Here is a 19,916-nt window from a genome sequence, read left to right as displayed (position 1 = left end):
GGGAGGTTCTGCAACAGGAAGTTATACAGCTGCCAATGGCAGGGCTTGCGATTCGGGGCTCTTAAGTCCAGTGTAAGTAAGATGGGTGCACGATTGGACCAGATGATTGGGAGTATCTGCGTGGACTTGGTGATGCGCGGTGTGGTATTAACAAATAAGTAGTCCATACGCGTGGGCATGTGACGAGGAGCAGAATAAAACGTATACTGTCGGTCACCAGGGTGGAGAGCCCGCCAGGAGTCAAAGAGCATATCGTCTGGCAAGTTGACAGAAGAGTTGCAAGTCCCTAGAGGCTCAGGCAGGCAAATCCCAGGGGTTCACCATGTGGCAATCTAGAACCGCAATGCAAGACTGAAATCTCCACCTTCAATTAAGAATTTGTTTTATTGTGTGCGAGAAAAAAAAAAAAAAGCGTGCAAATACCTTAGTTAACCACTTGCTTACTGGCACATTTACACATAACTACCATAATTCACTCACTTCATGCGGATCTTTCGTGCCATGGCTCGTAGCTCATCTTCCCGCTCCTGTAAGAAAGAAATAGAAGTTCCTGGAATATCTTCCATGCATTCTGTATTGCATTTAGGTCAGTCCATCCACATACATCAGTATTTCATTGTTACTGTACAATACCTGCTTAATAGCGGTTTTGTTTTCTTTAACGACTTCACAATTAAGAATTCCAAAACAGAGATTCCTGATCTGTAACCGGACATGGCAACAAACCAGGAGTTCCACTGCCCCTATTGGATTTTTTTTTAAATTGCATTATGGAACACAACAGCATTCATGTAGCATGATGGACACAAATAGAATCAGCAAATCTAATAGAATATCACTAAGTAATCAGTGGATTAGTTTAATTGTATTAAATGCATAAATGAAATACGGCTTTAAGAGAGCTGACTCTGAAGAAAACAAATCATCTGACAGCTCAAAAGGTTGGCTGCACTAAAAACAGTTTAAGGTCTACATACTTGGCGTTCGTGCTCCTGTTGAATAACCTTCTCTTGAGCTGCCTTCTTATCCGCCTTGTCTAAATAAAAAAAAAAAACATATATATATATATATATATATATATATATATATATATATATATATATATATATATATATATATATATATATATATATATATAATAAAAAATCTAATTATTAACCAAGCACATTTTAGTTTTGTTTTACTAGCACCAAGGTGACTTGGAGGTGGTACTTCTGACACTCTGCAGCCGGTAAGAACTTCATAATCACTTCACTTTCCAATTTATCACATCTGAAGGTATGGTCTAGCTACATAAAAAGGGGTGCATGAAGGGGTCTGACATATAGCTATTTTGGCAGCAAGCAATGTTGAAATAAAGCTGTAAAGTAAGAATGCTTTTTTTTAAAAAAAAAATTTTTTTATATATATATATATATATATATATATATATATATATATATATATATATATATATATATATATATATATATATATATATATATTTTATTTATTTTTTTTAACTTATTTTTATCAATTTACAAAGTGCAACGTGATTGAACAGAATAGAAATCTAATTGAAATCAGTATTTGGTACGACTAATCTTTGGCATCAAACCATATCAATTCGTATAGTGTGTACACAACTTTCGACATCGAATTCAGACTTAAAAATTGCCAAAATAAACTCCAAAATTTCTCTTGTACGCGAAGAGATTTTCGCTCAATGTTTACCGTTTTCGTACAAGTAAAAAAAAAAAAAAAAAAAAAAAAAAAGAAGAAAGATACGAAAGACTGAGCATGATCATAAAACAAAAAAGAATTCTTGTACATTAGTTCCATCCTTCACTTGCTGTGAAACAACGAGGAAACCAGTTTGATCGTTTGACCGATTTTCTTATAGTGTGCACTCACCTTTACATTTCTAAAGTCAGGTATTTTGTAGGATTAGTCAGGTGTATGATTAACCAATTACACTAAGCAGGCAATAATGATCAAAAACAGTCAATAACTGAAACAGAAACAGCTATGTTGGAGGCTTCAAATTTGGTGACGAATAGCCAAACTGAGGCATCATGCTTACTTCCCTTTGACAGCAGAAGATGTCCAGCAGTGCCATCAGCACAGAACTGGTGAAAACCAGTGGGACTCAGGTACACCCTCTTCTGCTTTCCGGAGAAGTGTGGTCAGAAAATTTAATGAAAGAACTGCGGTCCAAAAGCCAAACCTCTGAAGTAGAAACGAGGCTAAGAGACTGAACTATGCATGAAAACATGGGAACTGGTGTGCAGAAAAATAGCAGGTGCTCTGGACAAAAGGAGTCGAAATCTGAAATTTTTGGCTGCAGCAGGAAGCAGTTTGTTCACTGAAGGGCTGGAGAGTGGTACAATGATTGTCCAGGCCAATTTTCAGCGCTGTCACATTTTGAACGACAATTGTGTGATCATTCAACACTGGACCCAAAACAAATTTTTATTTTTTTCCCCACCACAAATAGAGCTTTATTTTGGTGGTATTTGATCACCATTGGGGTTATTTTTTGCTAAACAAAGTAAAAAAAGACCAACTTTTTGAAAAAAAATATGTTTCTTTATTCCTTTTATAAAATATAGTTTGCTTCTCCTTCACTCAGGCAGTGATGAGGCGGCGCTGACATTTTCATGGGCACCTCTGATGGGGACTGAGCCGATAATCAGTGCAGATCCCCCCCCACCCCCCCTCCTGACAGGAGAGACGCTGACCGGCTCGCCTCGTCAGCACAAACCAAGGAAAGCAGTTTACCGGCACTTTCTGGTTACGGCTGTGACTGGTCGCAGCTGATAGCGTGGTAAAGAGCCTCTGAACCACAATTGTAGATGGTGTGTAGGAGCGACACAGCACCACCGATTGGCGCGCACAAGCAGCTGATCCTGTTGGACATCATTTGACGTCCAGTCAGGATAACGGAACAATGTTGCGGATGTCAATCCGCAATAGGGAGGGCATTAAGTGGTTAAGAACCATCTATAGCGTAAAGAAGGTGGCGACCTAAAAGGGATGATGGTTTGGACCGCACAGAGTCCTGATCAACATTGAGTCCATCTGGGATTACATGATGGGACAGAAGGATTAAATATTGATTTGATTCAGTTTTTTCTTCTGTTTGTCAATTTTTCAAATTGATAAACAAAATGAATATATTGAAAACATTCTTACCTTACAGCGTTTCTAACTACACATCTCTATCTATAATTTAATAATAATAAATATTTAGTCATGGCAGGGTTGCTTTAATCCATCTTCTCCACACATTAATATTTTTACACGTTAGTACTTACACTGTTTATTGAGTGCTTTCTGCATGCGAAGTTTTAGCTTTTCCTGTGGCGTTAACTTGGCCTAGAAATAATAAAATAAAGATAAAAAATAAAAATAAAAGTATGAATTAAAAAAGTCCAAATCTTACAACAGAAGAGTATTATGGAAATTAAGTCCAGGGAAATGAAAAATGGCTAAAGAGAAAACATTTATTAGAAAAATGGAGGAGCTGTTGAAGTAAAAACTTAGACTTGTATGGTTTTAAGAAAGCAAATTCAATACACAAATCACTGTGCATGTTAAATAATGCCAAGAAGTTTTGCATTACAATAATTTCAGATCACGCAGATATAAATGTCACAGTATATTTTGCATTTGCATGCATAAAAGGTGTGCCTATCAAAACCATATTTGCAGAAAACGCATCATAAAAAGATTAAGCACGCATAAAGATAATGGTAAAAGGCGCTCGAGACACCCCACATGTAAATGGGCTCCAGTCTACCACTTTCAAAGTCAATAAACACCTCAATTTATAAGTATTTTTCACCAAATACCACTGCTGAGAGTTATAAATGCAAAGATTACATTGCTCTAAGTTTTCAAAAATCTCATCAACAGGCCACTCTGCAAAGGGGTGCAGCATAACGTAGCCTGTGCAACACATGCTCTGCGTGCTATACACAAAACTGCATCCTGCGTCAATTAACAAGGTGGTAAAATTCTTACTGACTTTGGCTGTTCCGCTCTCTTTACTAACAGCAAGCTCAGGTCTGGGAAAAGAAAGACAGACAATGAGGTTTTATTTTACTGTACAGTACAATCTATTATAAAGTTGCAAGATTACTAGAATCCACTAACATTTACATTAAGAGTGCAATGATTTGCAAATCTCATAAACCCATATTTTTTGATCATAAAAAAACACATCAAATGTTTAAAATGAGAAAATGTACCATTTTATAAAAAAAAAAAAAAATAAATAAAAAAATAAATAAAAGGAATTAAAAAAAATTGATGGCAGCAACCCATTTAAAAAAAAAAATAAATAAATAAATAAAAAATAGATGACAGTGCCACGTGTACCACAGAGTAGCATGTCCTGCTCTTTTAGGGGGTTAATGCACACTGCATCTCAAATAAGCACTACACCTTATGCCAGTGTGGACGTTTAAGTGGATTTTTTTTTTTTAATCAACTTTACTAGGGCTCATTTTCAGGGTAGGGCTTATATTGCATAATAAGGTCTTATTTTCGGGGAAACACTGTATGTACACAAAAAGGTCCATTTCTCTCAAATATTGTTCATAAATCTGTCTAAGCTCTGGTTCACATTGTCACCGATTTGACATGTCCTAATCGGTGCAGCATCGCACAGATTTCCAAAAGTAGTTTCTGTACTACTTTTGGCGATTCAGAGGTGCGATTTCCATTGATATCTGCGCAGAAACCTGCATCGGATGTCTCTGAAATCGGGACTGACATGCCAGAATGTAGGCATGCACGTTCAGTTGAACACGCACGCTTTTCATGCACTCAGTGTGAGCCTAGGCTAAAATCATGGATTCACACCTATGCATTTTTCTGCTTTTTGTATATTTGCACTACAGATAGTGTTCCATAGGAAATCATGTTAAATGGACTGTAGTGCAAATCTGTAAAATGCAATAAGCACTAAAACGGCATAGGTGTGAATCCAGCCTTAGTGAGCACTTCTCCTTTGTCGAGATAATCCACCCACCTCACCAGGTGTGGAAGAAGCTGATTAGACAGCATGAGGTGCAGGTGTGGCATCTCAAGATACTGATTAGACAGCATTATAGCACAGGTGTGCCTTATGCCCCGTACACACGATCCGAAAATCGTACGGAAAATACCGCTTTCGAAGCGATCGTACGATAATCGGATCATTAGTACAGAGCTTTCGAGAGCCGATTAGGACAGTTCATCCGATATTATTCTATTGGACATGCACGGATCGTACGATTTTAGTTTAATCAGTACAGCTAGCGTTCGAAAATGCAATACAATTGCATTACAACACATGACATCACTTCCGAATTTTTTTTCTGTCGTGCGAGAATTTGTGACTTTAGTAAACTCAGATTCGATCTGAGATTAGCAGGCAATAAAAAAAACGGACGATCATTCGTCCGATAATCTCATCGTGTGTATGGGGCATTAGGCTGGCCACAATAAAAGGCCACTCTAAAATGTGAAGTTTTTATCACACAGCACAATGCCGCAGATATCATAAGTTTTGAGGGAACATGCAATTGGCATGCTGACTGCAGAAATGTCCACCAGAGTCATTACCCTTGAATTGAATGTTCATTTCTCTTCCATAAACTGTTTCCAAAAAGGAGTTTCAGAGAATTTGGCAGTACATCCAACTGGCCTCACAATCGCAGACCACACGTAACCATACCAGCCCAGGACCCTCCCCATCCAGCATGTTCACCTCCAAGATCGCCTGAGACCAGCCAACCAGACAGCTGCTGCAACAATCTGTTTGCATAACCAAAGAATTTCTGCATAAACTGTCAGAAACCATCTCAGGGAAGCTCATCCTCATCAGGGTCTCAACCTGACCGTAGTTCGTCGTAAACCGACTTGAGTGGGCAAATGCTAACATGCAATGGTGTCTGCCACTTTGGATAGATGTTTTCACGTATTAATCCCGGTTTTTACTGTACAGGGCAGATGGCAGACTGTGTGTAGAGTCGTGGGGTGAGCGGTTTGCTGATATAAACATTGTGGATCGAGTGGCCCATGGAGGCAGTGGGGTTATGGTATGTGCAGGCCTATGCTATGGACAACGAAATACAGGTGCATTTTATTGATGGCATTTTGAATGCACGGAGCTACCATAAGGAAATCCTGAGGCCCATTGTTGTGCCATTCAGCCGTGACCATCACGATAATACATGGCCCCATGTTGCAAGAACCTGTACACAATTCCTGGAAGCTGAAAACATCCCAGTTCTTGCATGGCCAGCATACTCACCAGACATGTCACCCATTGAGCGTGTTTGGGATGCACTGGATCGGCGTATACGACAGGGTGTCCATTTCCTGCCAATATCCAGCAACTTCGTATAGCCATTGAAGAGGAATGGACCAACATTCCACAGGCCACAATCAAAAACCTGATGAACAATGCGAAGCAGATGTTCTGCACTGCGTGAGGCAAATGGTGGTCTCACAAAATGACTGGTTTTCATCTCACAGACTCTCCTTGCCAACGTGATGGCTACCAGAAAAATTGTTTTAAGAACTAAATTAAGGATGTTTCATGCAAGGGATCAAACAGAGCTCCTGTGAGACCCTGTAAAAACAGACAAATCTCAACTGGGAAAAACTTTAAAGGCTACCGGCCTACTCTGTGCCATTGCCCAAAAAAAAAAAAAAAAATTATATCATCTTGAAACTAAGACCTCTCTGGACAGTCTTCTTGGGAAAAAAAAACAAAAACAAAAAAAACTGATGGAGCCGCCACCTGGGTTTTCAGGGTGCTGGCTGCCAGCCCCTTCTGCATTCCATCATGGAGAAATTCTAAGACTGGCATTATGCTTTTAACCTGGAGGACTTTAGGAGTGAACCAGGAATTTAACTTTTTCCAAAACTTTCAGGTATATGGCCCAAGTTACCTCCTACCTACTGGAGAGTAGGGTCTTCACCCAATTTATCAGATAATCCCTTGGCTTTCATGGGTCTTCAGAAACTAAGTAGTTAGATGTAACCTGTCTGCTTCTGGATGGTTCAGGGACCCCTGCATTAGCAGGGCCTATCAGGACAGCAGCTTCCATGGAGGTTTCCAGGCCAGATTTAGTAAAGTCGCAAACCAGGGTCTTTTTGGCCAGAAGGGAGTGACCAGGATCAGTTTGGATTTACTTAGGACCAGCAGTATCAGCAGGAAGGGGGGAAAAGTATCACAGATGGTAATACCAAAGATTGGCGAAAGCATCTATGCCTATGGCCGGGTATTCTCAGTGGAGCGAGAGACAAACGTCTGTACTTTCAAGTTCTGTTGGCTCGCGAACAGATCTATTTGAGGTTGCCCCCATGCTTCGGAGATCATCAAGACGACTTCATCAAGACTCCACTCTGCTTCCACCACTCTCCTTCTGCTTAGGTCTTCTAGGATCCTTTTAGACGGACTGCTGACAATGAGGACACATTTTGTTCTGCCCAAGTAGCTGACTGGCCAGCTCTAGGAGTCATCTGCTCCTGGTTCCTCCTTGTTTCACTACAAAAGTTACTGCAGTTGTATTGTCAGAGAGCCTGTACATATTGTCCCTTTACTGTTTGTTGAAAAGCTAGGAGTCCAAGAAAAATGGCTTCAGCTCCCACCAATTTGAGGACTTTTCGGGCTTCTGCTTTCGACCAGGCCCCCTGAGAGGTTTGGCCATCCAGGTGGGCTCCCCAACCACAAGAACTCACATCTGTTAGACGCGTGTCTAGGGGAAAAACCCAGGGCAGATCCCTTGCCAGGTTGAATTCCTCCACCACCAGAGCGCCCGTTTTAAGTTTGAGGTGAGGCTGATCGGTTTTTCCAACGTCGCCTAGTTTGACCATTTTTGTAGGATATTCATCTGGAGAGGCCTGGAATGTAGTCTGGCCCACTGTATGGCTGGGATAGACACCGTGAAGTCCCAAAACTGCCATGGCTGATCGGACTGAAACAGATTGGTTTGAATATGTCTCACCGCAGATCCAATCTTTTCCCATCTTCTCTTATGGTAGAAAAAAAAATGTTTTGAAGCACCGAGTTTATCATATAGCCCAGGAACTTAGTCTCCTGCGATGGCACTAGATTTGAGTTTTCTAGATTCAGTAGCCACCCTAAGTTCTTGAGGTGAGCCTGAGACGCATGAAGATTTATCAGGCATGTTCTTTGGAGTCTGAGGAAAAATAGGTCGTCCAGATACGGGATGACCGAAATCCCTCTTAGATTCAGAGGCTCCAGGGCTTTCGCCATTATCTTTGTAAAAATTCTGGGGAAGAATTAAAGTCCAAACAGCAGGGCTCTGAATCCCTTAGATCTAGGGATGCCATGAGACTGTCTGGAGTCAGTAACTTATTGACTAGATCGCATCCATCTGGAAATGTTTTTAATGGATCGATTTGTCCATGATTGAAGTTCAGGATCAACCAATACTTTTTTTTTTTTTTTTAACCAAGATGATGTGGGAATAGAACCCCCCTGCCTTCTTGCTGTTTTGGGACACAGATAATCACTTCCTGTTGAATCAGATCCTGCAGCAGGTTCATCATTGTAGAAGATTTTTCTTGGTTCTTTGGAAGAGCTGTGACAAAAAAAAAAAAATTTGCTGGGGGGGGGTTCCAGACTGTATCCCTGGGAGATGACGTCTTTTCACATACATGTTTCTAGTGGTTTTGTTCCACTGTAGGCGAAAGGCAGACAGAATCTGTCTGCCTTTCACTGAAGAGTATTCCTCCTCTTCCCTTACCCCTTTGGGAGACCAAGTGGTTCTTCTGGTCTTGATCCTTTGAGGGGCTGTTGAACAGCGTGAAAATTCTTCTTGATCAGTTGTTTTGGAAGGAAACTCATTTTTCTTGTCAGCTGTCCTGTCCATGACTGTTTCAAGGTCTGGACCAAAAAGAAGATCACCTGAAAAAGGGTAGGCCACAATTTTATCTTGGAAGCCATGTCACCAGACCAAGACGACCCTGCTGACATCTTTACAGATTCAGCTGATGCATCAGTCATGTATTTTACTACCTTCAGTATCAATGGAAAGGACTCCAGAAGCTCTGTGACAAACCTGCCTCTACATGGCTCTTCAGCTTTTCTACCCAGCATTCTAGGTTCCTTGCGACTACTGTGGAAGCCAAACCAGGTTTGGAGGCTGGCTGATGTGGAATCCCACGCTTTTTTCAAGAGAGTCTGCTCTTTTTTCCCCATCGCATATTTCAGCACTCCCATGTCCTAGAATGCTAGGTCTGCGTGTCCAAGAAGGGGCCTCTCTCAGGGCAATTCCATTCTTCACTGCATCCGAGAGGATTCTATGAACTGGAAAAACTATGTTTAGTGTCATCTAGTCCTTGGTACCATTTTTATCATGAACCAATAGCTGCACCTTTTCCTCCTGGATCTCAAGGGTAGTGTAGATTGTGCTCAAAAGATCATCCACTTCCTCCAACGATAGCTTTTTCCCTTGTCTGAATCCCAGAGGGAGGGAAGAGTACTTGTCCCCTCATTCCTCTGTGTCAATGACCTCAGCTGCTCTAGAGGTGGGTGCCCTAGAGCTGGACAGTGGATGCTGAGGCTCAACCTGGCCTGCTGGGCCAGTATAGATTTGACCGAACTCAACGAGTTTGCAAGCTCTTGTACTGAAGAGAACAAGTCCTTATATTGTTGGGATGTTTCCTCTTCAACCAGCACCTTAATACAGGTCCTGTACATTGCTTTTTGCCACATATCTCTGAGGGGGTTCTTGCAGGAAGGGCATTTCCTCCGACCTGGTGGGTTTGAATGCTTAGTTTTCCCAACACGTTTTCCTGTAGTGAGAATAAAATGAAACTCAAGTAAGGGTCCCTGGGAAGAAAAAAAAAACAAAAGAAAAAAAAAACACAAACACTTTCCTACCCTTTGTGCACAAATAGACCACCAGAAAGAAGGTAACAGTGCCCCGAGCAGTGCAAGACTGCAGGGTCCGAGCAAAGTTATTTCTGACCTTCAGCCACAGGGAGAACACAGATAACCAAACCATAAGCCCTTACAGGCATATTTTGGCAGCAAATGCGGGCAGCACGAGTTTACAAAGATGGCGGCCGGGAAGGGACGTGGAACGAACGTTCTGGCAGAGGCATGTGTTCAGCCGCAGTCGGCCAGGTCTCCTATGCAGACGCCGCAGCTGGTAAGAGATGCTGCTCACCCTGACTCCCGTGGCTCTTCAGCCTCTCTCGATCAGGGCTCTGAAGCCTCAGCATTGATGGGTGATAGGGACTTGAAGCAGCATATCTGGTCTCTCCCCACAAGAGGACCTAGACCGCTTTGCCACTAGAGTGGAGAAGGCCTTTAAGCAGGACATAGAGCAATTGGAGGTCACAACTCAGTTGGGGGAATAGGCTGGAAACCCTTGAACAGACAGTGGAGGAAGCTTTCCAGTGATAACAGTTAAGGGACAAGTGTGCAGCACAGGATCAGATAGAAGCACTGATTTCACAAATTGATGATTATGAGAATCGCAGCCGCAGGTCCAACATCCGCATACGGGGGTTGCCAGAGGCAACAGGAGCTAAGGACATTGTCCTCACCTTGCAAGGCATCTTTAAAGAGCTCTTAGGCCTCCCCCCCACAGAAACCGTGGAAATTGACAGGGCACACAGGGCCCTTCGCCCCCCATCACAGGATGTTGATAACCCTCGGGACATCATTTGCAAATTGCATAAATACACGGTGAAAGACCAAATAATGCAACTCATGCGCAAACGCCCCTACTTTGACTTTGATGGTGCCCGACTGTTCTTTTATCAAGATCTGTCCAGGCGCACTTTGATGCAGCGCAGGGCACTACACCCTCTCTTGGACTCCCTCCGCACAGCAGGCATTACTTATAGATGGGGGTTCCCCTTTAGCCTCCATGCTGAACGAGATGGGAAGTCGGCCACTCTCCATACTAAGGACGACCTTCAGCGTTTCCTGTTGCAACTGAACCTGGACCACGTGGACTTTCCTGATTGGAGGCTCTCCACGAATATACAGACAGTGCAAGCTCCCCCCCCCCCCCCATGGCAGCAGGCCCGACCCAACCGACCTCCGCGGCACCGCAAACGCTTATCCTCGACGGCTACGCGACAAGACCCCATGGCAGGGAATTAGCGGTGCTCCACTTGCCACCATCTTCTTCATGTTAACCCTTGGATGACTTTTGACCAAGAGCCCACAGCTTACGGCAGAGCTACGAACAGTATACGCAGTGGCGAGGTGTGCCTTATTTGCCTAGTCTGTGGCTCCTCTAGTTGTCAGTGTTATTTTCAGTTTTATTTTTCCTTTTCTTCCCCCCCCCTTTTTTTTGGGGGGGTGCTGACAGCACTTTTTACAGAATTTGCACGCGCAAGGCCGAAGGAACTGCCGTGAGAGATCACAGTTGTTTATTGTGCACTACAAGTTTTATGGCATATCAGTGACTTAAAAGGTTTATCCCCCGGACGCTTACAGCGTTTTTAGTAGTGAGGGGTGGGGTTTTCCGGGTTGTCCATGTCCAGTTACGTTCCCTACGTAGGACTACCCGTATTGGGTAATAGCCCAGGATTGGGCGCTTTGCCGGGCGCTGGCTGCTCCCCTGTAATGGGGGGGGGCGGCGGGCAAACAGTTTTTGATACCCCTGTGCTGCATTTTTGTGGCGCAGGTGGACCTAGACCACAGGATGTTGTTTGTTTTATGCGATGTGCTAATGTTTTCCTTTTTCTTTCCCTCTTTCTTTCTCTGTTTTTTGTCCCCATCCTCCTCTCTGCCCCCCCCTTCATTCCAGCCTACCTTGTTGCTCCCTGATAGGTTGGAGCTACCGGAATCTTGTCTCGCCGGACACTGCTGACCTAGGAAGGTCGCCTGGACGGAACCCTCAGACACAACATGGCTACGCTTAAGGTAGTGTCCTATAATGTGAGGGGTATGTGCTCCCCTAACAAGCGAAATAGGCTATGGTTAGAACTGAAATGCCTGGGAGGCACAAGTGGTGTTTTTACAGGAGACCCACTTTACCGATACCTCTCTCCCTAAATTGCCCTCACACCTATTCTCGCAATGGTTCCTGAGTAACTCGCCTATGCCCAAATCCAGGGACACGGCTATAGCCATTCACAAAAATTGCCCGTTCCAACCCCAGGAACATAAGGTAGACCCCCAGGGACGCTATGTGTTCCTGAAAGGCACCCTCCTCGGACAGACATACACCTTTGCTACGCTCTACGCCCCTAACACCCAACAACTTACATTTATAGATCAAACGCTCTCTACACTGGCGGACTTTAGGGAAGGTAGATTAATCCTGGGAGGGGACTTTAACATCAGCCCAGACCCCACACTTGACACCTCCGCAAGTAGATCGTCACATTCCCATGCCTTCCTGAGACATTTCCGCAGATCCCTCCAGGACTATGCCCTGGTGGCCTGCTGGAGAGCAATACATGCATCTGAAAGGGACTATAGCTACTTCTCTGGAGTACACAAGGTGTACACTAGAATTGATTTTCTGCTAGTGGACCAGGACACCTTGGATTTTATCCTGGGAGCAACCATAGACCTCATAACCATCTCTGATCATGCCCCCGGTGACGCTTACGCTTTCACTGGCCCAGGCCTCGACTAAAGCAAGGACGTGGAGACTGAACGAGAACTTGTTAGATGACCTGGCGGTGGTGACGGGGGTGCAGGAGACTCTGACACACTACTTCATGGGGAATGATGGGGAAGTGAGCAAGGGCATTCTCTGGGAGGGACATAAAGCCGTGGTTCGGGGCACCTTTATTGCACTGGGAGCTAAACTTAGAGAGGAGGGTGAGCTTCCTGAGGGTGTCGCAGGAGCTGCAACGCACTGAGCTTGCACATAAAAGAACGTCGGGCTCTACGTAGCTCAGGCGTTTGACAGAACTCAGACAAATATTTTCTAAACTGCTGGACCGGAAAATTAACCGGAAACTGCGCTACCTGGCCCACACTTACTACGAAAACGGCAACAAGTGCGGCAGGCTACTGGCCCGAGCGCTTCGCAAGAAGAGACTCCTGGCCCATGTATATAAATTGTGCTCTCCTACTGGGGACTCTACACAGCACACATCCAAGATAGCCTCTATGTTTCGCGATTATTATGCAAACCTATACCACTTAGACCAGGCCTCCTCCCCGGCTGACATAGCCCTTAAGAAGACGTGCATACAGTCATACCTCTTCTCCATAGGAATCCCCACCCTTACTACGGATCAGGCAACTGACTTAGAATGGCCAATTACAGGGGAAGAAATCTTAGCTACGATTAAGTCCATGCCTACAGGCAAGAGCCCCGGCCCTGATGGTTTTACCAGGGCCTACTATGTAAAGTTCTTTGAAAAACTGCAATCCCCTTTGTGTGCCCTCTTCAACTCCCTCGCCTCAGGCGGGGTCTTACCACAAGAGACCTCGCTGGCGCATATTACCGTGCTCCCGAAAGAAGGGAAATACCCATCCTAACCGCAAAGTTATCGCCCAATCTCCCTCTTGAACACGGATCTTAAAATCTTTTCCAAAATTATTGCCAACCGCCTGAAACCGCTATTACCGGAGTTGATTCACGCTGATCAGACAGGCTTTATAACGGGGCAATAAGCTAGAGACAACTCCAATCGAGCTTTCCAGATTATCCACTGGGCACGTACACGCGGTCAGATGCCTCCATACCTGGTGTTGTCTACAGATGCGGAGAAAGCATTCGATCGCGTGGACTGGGAATTTCTGAACGCAGTGCTTAGGGGTACGGGGCTGGGCCCACTCATGCTGCGATGGATCTCGGCTCTTTATGTGTCTCCTACGGCCCGGGTTAAGGTGAATGGTGGCCTCTCCTCATCGTTCCCTATTCGTAACTGCACGAGAGACAGGGCTGCCCACTCTCGCCCCTTCCATTTGCACTGGTTTTGGAACCATTACTACAGAGGGTCAGAGACAATCCCAGTGTCAAGGGGGTGATGGCGGGCTCCTTAGAGCACAAACTTTCTGCTTATGCGGACGACATATTGTTTCATGTGGTGGACCCTCTGGTCTCGTTGCCGAATCGGATGGGAGAACTACAGGCGTACGGAGAGGTATCCAATTTTCAGATAAATTATTCCAAATCGGAGATACCGACGATCACCGTACCCCTGGCTTTGGGGGACACCTTGAAGGGCTCATTTCCGTTCACATGGGCTGCCCCCTCCTTGAAATATCTAGGTGTCCAGCTCACGGATAGTACTGACTCCCTGTATTACACACACAACTATTTGCCCTAATGCAGAAGATTTCAACGGATTTGTCCACTTGGGACAAATCACTTTTTACCTGGGTGGGACGAACAAATATTTTGAAAATTACGATACTACCTCGCATTTTGTTTCTCCTACAAATGATACCGATACATCTGCCGCAAGGGTTTTTCCCCTCTGACACCGGTGAGTGGGTACCCGTGGTTCCCCCCAGGGGAATAGATGGCCGCGTTCGGTTCATGGATACGGGATGGGAAGGTCAGCCTGGACAGATTTGTGGAGGGAGGGGCGGTGGTACCACTTTCTACTTTAAGGGAGCGATATGGCAGCTTCCCCTTTGATTTCTGTAGACATCGCCAACTGGAGGCCTTTATAACCAAGCACCGTAGACAGACACCACTTCGGGGGATGCTGACAACCTTCGAGAACATGTGGGCATCCGCGGAGCCTCTGACACACGTGATCTCGGAGATGTATGGGCTGTTAGAGTCCACCACACCTACTCCCAAAACCACACTATATTATTACGGACTGGGAAAAGGACCTCCAACATGAATTTATAGGCGACCAGTTACATTGTTTATACCGCCTAACACATACCAGCTCGATGGACTCTAAGACTCAAGAAAATAACTAAGATTTTATCCAGGTGGTACAGGGTACCCGTCACCTTGGCCAGAATCTTTCCAAACACTCCGGATGTATGCTGGAGGGGGATGTGGAATGAAAGGCACCTTCCTCCATATTTGGTGGGAGTGCCCTGTGCTAGCGCCATTCTGGAATATGGTTCGCAAACACGTGTCAGACAGTCTGGGTATTGATATCCCAGCCCTGGCTAAGCACTTCTTGCTCCACATACCCACTATGCCTCCATCACGTTATAAAAAGTGTACTCCCCCACCTCCTCAGTTACACTTAGTCCCCCACCTCCTAAGTAACACTTAGTACCACTATATTGGAAGAGCTTGCAAATTCCAAGCGAGCAGGATTGGTTGGGGAAGGTGGGGGGAGATAATGGAAGCAGAGAGCTGGATGGCCACTTGTAGGTACACCAGGGAGAAATTTGAGTATACGTGGGCACCATGGAAGGCCCATGTCCAGACTACAACTGTGGTTACATCCAGTTTAGATGTCACGCTTCTTGCCCTAGCAGACCCTGAATTTGGGAGACTTGTCCAGGCGACCCTTCCTCCTCCGAACGCATCTTCTGCTGGTGAGTTGAACACATAATCCGGTGAGACATGATGTTCACACTTCGTTTCCCACCCCCATCCCAACTCTTCTCTTTCTGTCTCCCCTTTGCCTCTATACATACTCTAATGGAAGATGTTTGGTTTTGGTTGACTTAATATGTTCTTCCCTTTTTACTATGCGGTAGGAGTCACTTGTAAAGCTTTAACAGTGTTAAGGGGGCACCCCAACCTCTTCTAGTATGGGAGAGGGACCTGCTCATGTGGATCGAATGTCTGGAAAGGGAAGGGTGATGCCCTGGGTTTGTTGAATGGAAGCAACTCTCTGCCACTATGTATGCGTACATGTAACTTGACTAGGTTGTATGTATCCCCCCACCCCCATGGAACCCCCCCCCCCTTTTTTTCTTTTCCCCTTCTTTTCCCTATGTATGTTGATTTTTTTTTTGTGTTTCTCTTTTGTTCAATTTTGAAAACAATAAAATACCACCTGCTTCCGCTGTAGCTGTCGGTCTCTCCTCAATCCTGTCTGGTTTTAAATTACCCATTGTCATCGAGGGCCAGAACCGGAAGCGCCGATCGACAGTCCTGCCCCCTTGGCCTCTAGGCGGAGAAAATGAGAGCTCAAAGCAGCTCAAAAAGCCTTATGAGTGGTTTCTTTGAGATGCAGTGTTCATGAGCTCCATCACTCCGTAAACATCTGGGAACTGAGGAAACCAGTTGCTGGAGTTTTGGGAGAAGAATGTTGTTCAATTTATGATGGATATAGGATTCTAACTGCTCAACGGACCTGGGTCTTGTTTCAAGACACGCCAAATATTTTCAATGTATGAAAGGGCCGGACTGCAGGCAGGCCATGTAAGCACCCAGACTCTTCTACTAGGAAGCCATGCTGTTGCAGTATGTGGTTTAGCATTGTCCTACTGAAATATACACGGACTTCCCCGAATCAGTCATTGGTGCTGATTAACTAAAACTGGAGCGTGCAAGATCTGATACAGCTGTGCATTGTAGTCACTCAGCTTCTAACGTCAACATGTTCAATTTGCCTTTGACAAAATAAACTGCAAACTTATTGGATTTTAAGCAGAGTTGCACCAGATTTTGCACGCTCCAGTTTTTGTAAATCAATGCTTCTCTAAAACCTAGCTATATCTTTCAACGTTGATGGTGCCTTTCCAGATGCGCAAGCTGCCCCTTCTATATGCACCCCCATACCATCAGAGATGCAGCTTTTAACTTGAGCACTGATAACAAGCTGGAAGGTTCCTTTCCTCTTTAATCTGCTGGAAGCCACAAAGAAACAGAACAGTTTTCAACAGATCATTTTAAATGAACTTTGGCCCAGAAACGACAGCACCATTTCTGAATTATGTTTGGATATAAAAAAAAAATTTTGCCCGATGATAGAATTTCATCTTGCATGTTTGGATGGCATGGCGAGCTGTGTTGACAGATTTTTGAAAGCATTCCTGAGCCCATGCAGTGATGGCCATCACAGAATCATGGCTGTTTTTAATGCAGTGCTGTCTGAGGGCCAGAAGATCATGGGCATCTTATATTGTGTTTCGGCCTTGTCCTTTACGTACAGATTTCTCTAGAATCTCAATATTATGTACTGTAGATATATTTAAAGCCTTTGCAATTTTATGTTAAGGAACAGAATTCTGAAATTGTTTGACAATTTTTAGGCGTAGTTTTTCACAGATTGGTGAACTGCTGCCCATCTTTACTTTGAGACACCGAGATTGTTTTAGTAAAACTGGAGTGTGCAAAATCTGCCATACTTCTCCTGTGGGTCACAGGAGTGCACTTTGTTCTCCACTCCTGTGACCTAGATTCAGCAGAATCAATTCCCATTGGCTGACGTTAGAGCCGGTCCCAGCACCACAGGGTTCCTACCAAAGTTGGGATCTACCCACCATACCCAACCGGAAGCTGGTTTAGACTTTCAGCATGCTTTTCCCATCCCCTCCACAGTCCGATGTTCTATTGAGCCCTGAAGGGGCAGGGCACAGAATAGTGACTAGCAGTCACAGTTCTCTGCCCAGAACAGACCTGAGGACTGAGCACTCAGCAGTCTTTGATCGCTCAGGTCTCAGTGTAGGAGGCAGCGGGGAGCAAATGCAACATTGGATCGATGCTGCATGCACCTAAGGGAGTATGATTTTTATTTTTATTTTTAATTTCACCCTTCTCCTAACCCAATTAGTCGTAAAATGTTCTTCCATGTTACCATCATTTATTTTGCTAGACGTGTTTCCCTGTCCAAAGTTTGAGACATGATGCTGCCATCAATTTCAAAAATGTACCTTAAAAATAAATAAAAAAAACATGGATATACACTAAAGTTTAAACAGTTGATATGTTGATCTATTGTAAAAAGAGGAGTTTGAGATTTGCAAATAATTGAATTTTTTGTAGATTTTACACAGCATCCCAACTTTTAGAATTTGTGCTAGGTTTTTAAAAAGAGAAACTACAGTCTATTACGAGTGAAACCTCATTCTGAGATTATTCAGTTTAACTGAAGGTGAGGCGATATGAGAAAAAGTAATGCTTACCTTTTCAATCGCTCCACCACAGCTGGGGATACCTTCTTTCCAGATACTTTTTCTCGATTTGGTGAAGGACTCCTAGAGACACTGCTTTGGTTATTTCCATGTGGGCGCCCACTGCTCCTTCCACCACGCCCATGACGGTCAGGTGACCGAGAGCGACTTCTAAAACAAGAGTCACAGTCAGACATTAAAGGTGCACAAAGATTTAAACTGTATCCTATCCAAAAAAAAGTGCAATATTTTCCAGTTTAACAGTCCTTTGTTGTGGTATCTGCATTAGTGTTTTAATTAAATTTTTTATTTTTTTATCTCCCTCCCCCTATTTTCACCTGGTGATTCAGAAAGAAACACTGTTCTGGGGTGAGAATGCTCGCACATTTTATGGGAGGTGCAGCAGTGTCATTCTAGGCCAGTGGTTCTCAACCCTGTCAAGTGTTGAGGCTGTCTCACTGTGTCAGACTAACCAAGATAGAGGAGGTTAAAACGGACATTTCCCTCATCAGACAGGATATCCAGAAATTGTGGGACAGAGCTACTGAAACGGAATGTAGAGTGAACCATGTGGAGGCAGATATCACACCCCTGCAGGTGACCACAGAGCAGCACCAGCTCAGCATTGTCCTGCACTAACAGGACAACATGGAAAACAGACTCTGGAGATGCAATCTCCAGTTCGTAGGTCTTCCTGAAACGAACCAAGGGTTCTGATCTCCCCCCCCCCCCTACATAGCTTGAAAACCTTCTCGTCAAGACCTATGGTAGAGAGGCCTTCTCATCTACAGCTGCCCCCCTATCCTTATTGATCCCCTCTGGACAGCTTGGCTCCTAAACACAGCTTCCATGTTTGTGCCGGCGCACCAGGCGCCTGGCTCTCCTCCTTACACGCCCCGATCCTTGGATCCCCCTTTGCTCTCTCGGACACGCCATCTGTGCACACTTGGACTAGCTGCACACTTTTTTCCCTCCACCCAATTGTGAACTCTGCAGTTTTCTTGTCTGTCTCTCGAACAACCCACTATGGTCGCACACGGACCTGTGCATCCCCTTGTTTTATTGACCTGGCGGTCACTAATAAATTTCTCAGGTTTTATTTCCCTGGCCAGCTGCCACCCCCACGACTGTGGCGGGTGGCTGTTTGTATAGTATGCCGCACTGGTCCAGAGCTGGCAAAGTTTATAAGTTGTATATGATACATTGCTTACATTTGACTTACCATGTGTTTATACTTCATTTTACCTACTTTATACTTTAAACCATGCCTAGCTTGCTTTACAAAACCAAGAGTGACACTCTGCAACCGGTCATGCTAACCATATGATTCTCACTGCCTGCTTACACAGATCTGCTGCACTCCCACATGTAATGCCTCTTACTCTGTACCGTACAATGTTTTACACTGCATATAGTAGGTCTGACTCTCCTGGGTGCTACCCCCTGTGGATCCGACTGCATGCCAAAACTCGCGCTGCTGTCAATCACATTCAATGATGTGTGATACAGCGAGCTGCTATAGCCGCTGGCTGTATCACTGGAGCGCGCCAGCAGGTGCTTCTCACCATGCAAGGGAGCTCGCATGAACGTGAGAAGTACCTGCGGGAAGAAGCAGAGACAGCCGCCGAGGGACCCTAGAAGAGCAGGTTCGGGGCCACTCTGTGCATAACGAGCTGCACAGTGGAGGAAAGTATAAAAATTTTTTTTTTTTTTAATAAAACCTGGAATGTGCAAGGGTTCTGTGCCAAACCTAAGTAAGTAACTGTCCTCTCCCACCTCAAGTCTAAACGTGTAGACGTGTCTGTTCTAGTTGAAACCCACATTATGGGTCAAACTGAAATGGCACTCAAAAAACCCTGGGTGGGCTGGTTTTATCATGTGCCGTACACTTCTAATTCCCGTGAGATAGCCATCCTAATTGCCAAAACAGTGCAAT

General features: G+C 44.6%; 1 protein-coding gene across 2 annotated transcripts in view; it reads right to left on the bottom strand.

Moving 5' to 3' along the window:
• CLASRP (CLK4 associating serine/arginine rich protein) overlaps positions 1 to 19,916 on the bottom strand; it is a 77,857-nt gene that overhangs the window by 14,032 nt on the left and 43,909 nt on the right. Inside the window, exons 14-18 of one of the 2 annotated variants that reach the window (XR_013262721.1) lie at positions 17,993 to 18,151; positions 4,006 to 4,049; positions 3,297 to 3,357; positions 978 to 1,036; positions 481 to 527 (exon numbers count right to left, since the gene is read on the bottom strand). Coding sequence is in view for 1 of the 2 variants with exons in the window: in XM_077454062.1 (XP_077310188.1) it covers positions 481 to 527; positions 978 to 1,036; positions 3,297 to 3,357; positions 4,010 to 4,049; positions 17,993 to 18,151 (366 nt within the window). In the remaining variant the exon portion in view is untranslated. The remainder of the gene's footprint in view (positions 1 to 480; positions 528 to 977; positions 1,037 to 3,296; positions 3,358 to 4,005; positions 4,050 to 17,992; positions 18,152 to 19,916) is intronic. The other variant, XM_077454062.1, reaches the window with a different exon arrangement.

This window comes from Lithobates pipiens, unplaced genomic scaffold (assembly GCF_037356315.1).
Source record: "Lithobates pipiens isolate NorthernLeopardFrog02 unplaced genomic scaffold, aLitPip1_a1.2 Scaffold_1, whole genome shotgun sequence".
NCBI classification, from domain to species: domain Eukaryota; kingdom Metazoa; phylum Chordata; class Amphibia; order Anura; family Ranidae; genus Lithobates; species Lithobates pipiens.
This window is presented reverse-complemented; position numbering and strand designations above follow the sequence as displayed.